At 42.7% G+C, this 6,637-nt stretch overlaps 1 protein-coding gene across 10 annotated transcripts in view; it reads right to left on the bottom strand.

Moving 5' to 3' along the window:
• Window positions 1-2,390: 2,390 nt before the first annotated feature.
• The window catches only part of KCNH7 (potassium voltage-gated channel subfamily H member 7), a 567,276-nt gene continuing 563,029 nt past the window's right edge, over window positions 2,391-6,637 (bottom strand). For all 10 annotated transcript variants that reach the window (XM_068245637.1, XM_068245631.1, XM_068245632.1 and 7 more), the window contains one exon: window positions 2,391-2,972. In XM_068245637.1, the coding sequence (XP_068101738.1) occupies window positions 2,706-2,972 (267 nt within the window). In that variant the 3' untranslated portion in view covers window positions 2,391-2,705. The remainder of the gene's footprint in view (window positions 2,973-6,637) is intronic.

Genomic DNA, 6,637 nt, shown 5'->3' with positions numbered 1-6,637 from the left:
CACAGAATATTGTTAAAACACCGGGACGCAAGCAATACCGGAACCCACCCCTCTTTCCCAACACCTACTCGCTCTAATGTAAGAAGGTAGAATGCCGGCCAGATCCACCCACAGCAGCACTCCCGCAATCACCCATGCTACCCCCCTGCACAATGGAAAAAAGTAAGTGCTGGAGGGAACTGGGTGATCACAAAAATGGACTGGAAACGATGAATGAACCATCACAGATGGCACCCTATCAAATACCACAAGTTTTCTACGTGTGAAAAAAACAAATATCCCCAGGAATGGTAAACACCTATTGATAAGGTAGACTGTTTTACACAAAATCAGGCATACCCTTGATTCCTTCTTCCATGCATCTGCCTGTTACTGATACATTTATCCAGTTGAATCAAAGAAGACTTTTCACTTACTATTGTGTCTGAATTTTTAGTATTTTTTGTGCTTGGAAGGAAACCTTGTTAATAAAACAGGAATATGCAGAGACATAGCATTTTATAATTTCATTGTGCTAGAGAAAATAACTTTCTTCTACTTCTAATATAAATGCTGTCAGCATGCCAATGCTATAATGCAACTTTAGCAATTAACTAGCGTAAGGCAAAGAAATATTAGGAGATACAGGAGATGCAGGTATATAAACATGCTAACCTAAGGATGCAGCTTTTGAAATGAAATATACAGAGACAAGGAATAGAAAGAGAAACAAAGCGATGAAAGACTGGTCTAACAACATGCAAGCGACTTACTACAACTGTACTAATAAAACTGAGTGTAGCAGGGAACGGTAAACAGAGCTCGTAAGGAATGCTGGGGAAACAACAAGTTTTGTGTCACAGGGGGAGTGAGTAGAGATGCCGGGCAAGAGAATGGGGTGGTGGGGATGGATGCACCAAAGACGTCCTGCATTGAACTAACTTAAGTCCAATGAAGAATGACGTTTTCTGACCAGAACATTTTCAAGGACAGCTACAAAAAAGTACCCATTAGTACCCAAGACTACTTTGAAGATATCCTGTAGTGGTTGTCATCTTAGCAAGCAATAGGGCTGGAGACTTACCGCCTCAGCAGTGCTTTCTGATGTCAGTGATGGGGCTCTGAAGAGTGGTATGATCCATCTACAGACTTGACTACTAATTCCCATGTGACCAATGACTGATTCTATAAATTAAAAAAGCTCATGTTTGATGTACCAAGGTACAGGGGGTGTTTTGTTTGTAGGGAATGAAGCATGACTACAAATCATTGGGCCCCCCAGCAAAAAAAAACAAACCCCAAATGTTCACACCCTTTCCCTTGCCTACCATTTTGCAAAGATCATAAAACAAGTATGGCCATCATAAGCTATCCATTCAAAACAAGTGTAGCAACAGAAACACCTGATCTGAAGGATGGGCCCCTTTATTGGAGGAAGGAAAGATTAGTAGTTTGCCCCCCCCCCCCCCCCCCGAGTTGTGACCCCCTGGGGTTGCGGGGGCTTCTCCCCTGTAGTTATAACCCCTGGAATGAAACAGGCATTTGTAGGCAGGGATGTGGCTACAGCCAGGTGAATTCATGGCTGGTCTTCTGCACCAGAAAGTCCAGTTGACTTTGGGAAAGTCTTATAAGTGACAATATAATATGGTGCCTTACCACCAATTAGGTGTACATCAAACCAATATAAGGCTGTTTTGATGGAAACCTTATAGCACACTCTGCTATGAGTAACTCTTGCAGACTTTCATAGTTTAGAGGAAAATTATACGTTCATTTCAATGACTACTGACCAATAAATCTTGACCCTACTGGTGGCCTACCACCCAACCATGTGACCATGGCAGGTACTCTACAGAAGTGGCTGGAGGAGGGAGGGGCTGTGGCAGAAACTAGAAGGGATATGACTAAGGGAGGTAGGGGCTATGGCTGGACCTCAATACGAGGTGGTCATTACAAACTCAGGTAACCTACTGGAGCTTTGAGAAGCTTCACCAATGACCATGAAGAGCTGTTCTCAAGTGGTATGGCTGCATACTATGCAGTTTTACCACCAGTCTGATTTACATTAATCCTTGAAAGGATAGCTTCAGGTTAAACATCAGACCACATGTGCTTCTTGGCTGAGTTCCCAGCATGCTGTGCAAATTTCTGCTGACCAGTGTTTCAGCTGACCAGTGTTTCAGCCGCAAGTTGCCAACACTAGTCTATAGTCCTATAATACCCCGCTCATCTTCTTCCTGCTGTAAAACAAAAAATATAAAATACACATATTTACTTTAACAGTGCAAATATGGAAGAATTTGATGGTCTGCGTGCGACTAAAAGGTTCTGACATGGTCGAAAGCATTCACACGAGACCTGTCCGTGAAATAATTTAATATCATTATTCATGCGATAAAAACGGACCTCATAACATGCAAGTTTAAAAATAAAAATTAAAAAAATAAGGTGCCTTGTGATGCTGGCAGTTTTATGTTATTTTTTTCTTTTCTTTTTTTTTCGGCATACAGTCTTTACATCGTGTTTTTGTTTTTTTTCTCCAAACGTACCTTTAGTAAGCTTCAAATGTATCAAAATATACAGTACTTTTGCATATTAGATATCCTTTTTGCCCCTGAGTCAAGTAAAGAGGATTTTAAATACAAAGAGGAGAATAGCCGTTAAAAGCACTTACAATATAATGAAAGGTACTTAGAAAATGAGCTTTTTATGTGTTTGTTTTTGGGTTATTTGCCCGGCAGACCTGGGTCAGATTCATGCCTGTGGAGGGACATTCCCCCTCTGTTGTGTATGGAAGAATCAGGTAGAGAGGTGTGCCTCATTGGGTTGAGATATGATGGACAATGTCTAGCCTGCAAGTCAATTGGAGAGTCGCAGTCATGGTCTAGGAGGGATGTCAAGTTGTCCTCAGAAGCTGTGTTGAGATGGATTCCACTCGACAGTGATTCTTTGGATTTTGGTCTGGACTTTTCAAAGTCTACGAATTCTGGACTCTGTGGATAAAAAATAAATGTAAAATATCAGGCAACTGGAGAAAAACATGTTAGAGGTGACGTGGTGGGAGGAGTGTTTTCGATGAGCGTAAGATTAGATTCAATATAATTCCACTGGTGATCACCACACCAGAATATCTATGTGTATTCAAAGGAATATTGTCTTGTACTTCATTCAGTCAGTATAGAGATTTTTTGTTGTTGTTGTTGCAAACAACGCATTGACACACCCATGCAAGAACAGTTACCCTCTTTCTAACCCAATGCAGCAACCGCTGACTAATTCATTAAGTAGCAGGGAAGCATTTTGGCAGGTCTGGAATGCAACATACTGTGGCAGGCATTGCACTGGTTCTCTATTCACCTCTCCTCTCTGAGATAAGCTGGCTCAGAGGCACAGGTAGAAGTACCTCTCAGGCCACACTATGAGGCTCCTCCCACCCACACATGACACAGTCCCGTACCAATTTCTACAAAGGCAGAAAACTGCCATGGCAGTTTTCAGAAAGGGTAACTATCAAAACCTGGATTTTATGGTACAAGTGGTCAATTTTTAGAAAGGTTTTCCTGCTAGGTTTTCGAGTTATAACTTCTGCTGTCTGTGCTTATAGTGTGGGTTTTGTTTTAAGGCTAAAAGGTCTGCTTTAAAGAGAACCCGATGTGGGTTTGAAGAATATTATCTGCATACAGAGGCTGGATCTGCCTATACAGCCCAGCCTCTGTTGCTATCCCAAACCCCCCTAAGCTCCCCCTGCAGTCTGCAATCCCTCATAAATCACAGCCACGCTGCTGACAAACAGCTTGTCAGAGCTGGCTGTGTTTATCTCTATAGTGTCAGTCTGCTGCTCTCCCCGCCTCCTGCAGAACTCCAGTCCCCGCCTGCATCCCTTCCCTCCCTGCTGATTGGAGGGAAGGGACGGGGGCAGGGACCGGAGCTATGCAGGAGGCGGGGGAGCAGCTGAGACTGACACTACAGATGTAAACACAGCCTCACAGCACGGCTGTGATTTATGAGGGATTGCAGAGTGCAGGGGGACCTTAGTGGGGTTTGGGATAGCAACAGAGGCTGGGCTGTATAGGCAGATCCAGCCTCTGTATGCAGATAACATTCTTTAAACACACCTCGGGTTCTCTTTAAGGTTTTACGGTACAGAAGCTTAATGCAACGGCACAGTTCATTTCGCTTTTCAAGCAAAGAACGATGCAACAAAGCAGCTGAAAAGTGAAAGACAATTAGAACTATAGTCAGTGTCTATAAGGAATGTGAAACATCCATGTGCAAAGGAGGAGAGATTTGTGGGAGGAGCAATTATGACCAAAGGGGCGGGTCCTAGATAAAAATCACGGTGTATAAAAAATACAAGACACCCGACAGAAAAATGCAAAAAGCATAGCCAAATAAGGAGATGATAAAAACATTCCTGCTCATATACTGTAATCCAGAATAAATACAATAAAGTGTAGGAAAGGTAGTAATCCACAATAAAAATATACATTCAAGAATGCGGTTGGTATAAAGAATATTAAATAGGCACATCTCTCACAGAGAACTTCGTTATTCCAATCAAACATTGCAAATTATATACATTTGTATGTCAAATCAATATAAACAATGTAACCAAATAGTGTTGGTAATACTGGGTGAGCGGTGGCGAGTCAGGCAAAAAAAACCCGCTGGAAATTTGGGTGCACCAGGTGCTGCCATAGGCTGTGATATGACTTATGGCAATAGTGCCGCTCAGTCAGTAATTTGGGCGCCGCCAAAAGACGGAGCTCAAATTACGCCAAAAACAGCGTAATTCGTCTGCCAGCAATGGCAATTACATCTTACTCCAGAGTCCACGGCGGCCTGGAGGGGAGTAGTAATTAACGCCGCCGGGACTTTTGCAGGAGCAGGGTGAGACGTTTTTCGGCTTTACCCTGTGCACAAATTTCCTGGTGCCATAATTACATGTACATGAGTGATGGTGCTAAGTGTAAAGCGACACACATGCTGTCATACGCAGGATAAGTTTATTATAGGGTAATGCTCCTAGAATAGGATGGCAGGCAAATATATATGGCCACTAGTGAGTCTAAAGCCCTGTGCTAACAAATGACTAAATACCATCCAAGCATTTCAGATTTTCTGGCCCTGCATATTCAGACCACATTTCTATAAAGAATGTAAAGTACAAAAAGGACTAACAAGCTCAGCTCTACTGAAAGGTGATAATGACGACAAGTCTTGTGATTACCAAAGCCCCCAGGATCACCTGGAAGAAAAAAAAAAGAGAGACATGGAGCCCAATGGTGTGATATCGCTACAAAGTTGGTGAAACATGATTGTTGACTGATATACTCACAACAGTGGGTTGCACAGCCTTTGCAACCACCGTTAGAACCTACGGGAACATAACAGTCTCCGGTCAGTTTTCCATGTCTGTGGAACAGAAACTGGTTGATTGCACTCCTAGGGTTCTTTAGATTGAAGCCAAAAAACTACCATCTAACAACAGACGTGTTCAAATGACAATAATAAGGGGTGGAGGTGCTTGATATAGATCAGAGGTGTCAAACTCAAACACAAAGTGGGCCGAAACTGAAAACTGTGACCTAGTCGCGGGCCAACCTCAATGTCTACTGGCCATCTTGCTCCCTTATAAAGTTCTCTGGTGTCTAATGACCCCCTCCAACCCCTATACAGTTCCCTGGTTTCTAGTGAATCTCTCTTCCCCCATAGAGTTACCTGGTGTCTAGTGGCCCCCACCCTTCCCTATAGAGCTCCCGAGTGTTTAGTGCTTTCCCCCTACCCCCCATATGGCTTCCCTAAAGTTCTAGTTCTAGGCTTTATACCCAATATAGCTTCCCTGGTGGTCTACAGCGGGCCAAACATTATGCAAAGTGGGGAAACCACTTGGGGCCAAATTCAATCCCGTTTGGCCCATGGGAAAGAATTTGACATGTATGATATAGATACAATACTTCTAAAAAGGAGAAGCAGTGTTGGTCTTACCTCTCCTGAAGGCCAGTCTTATTGGAAAAAGTTTTTTTATTCAAATGCTATAGAAGCCTGTGTGTTTTGCGGGTGATTTCCCGCTTCCTCAGGTGAATTCAAGTAAAAAAAAAAAAGTGCCTCAAGGTATGCCGTGTGGAGCTTGAGCACTTCTCTATGCACTGCATATTCAGACCATATTTTGTTTAAAGAATGTAAAAACAATGTACAGAAAGGCCCAAACAGGACAGCTCTACTGAAAGGCACAATAACACGCAGGAGGAGTACCCCAGCAGGTCTGCAGTTCTGTGATTAAATTCATTGCGTTACAAGAAAGCAGTGGTGGCAACATGACATGCATATGACATACAAGGGCAAAGGTCATGTGTGCCCAGAGCCGCACTACAAACTGGGCAGGGGGCAAGTGGCAGATTCAAAAACGTATTTCACTCAATGAAATGCAAATCAGTTGCTATCTTATTTAAGGTTATTTTCTCGATTTTCCTTTTGATGTGCTATCTGCCACTGTTAAAATAAACCTACCATTGAAATGATACTGTTCTGAGACTTCATTTCTTTGTCATTGGACAAACTTACAAAATCAGTGAGGGGTCAAATAATTATTTCCTCCACTGTAAGTGCCTAAATCATGAATACTCAGGGCTGTCATGAACAGCACTGATCATTCAAT

This window comes from Hyperolius riggenbachi, chromosome 7, assembly GCF_040937935.1.
Source record: "Hyperolius riggenbachi isolate aHypRig1 chromosome 7, aHypRig1.pri, whole genome shotgun sequence".
Lineage (NCBI taxonomy): Eukaryota > Metazoa > Chordata > Amphibia > Anura > Hyperoliidae > Hyperolius > Hyperolius riggenbachi.
Note: the sequence above shows the minus strand (reverse complement) of the source record. Positions and strands in the feature narration are given on the sequence as shown.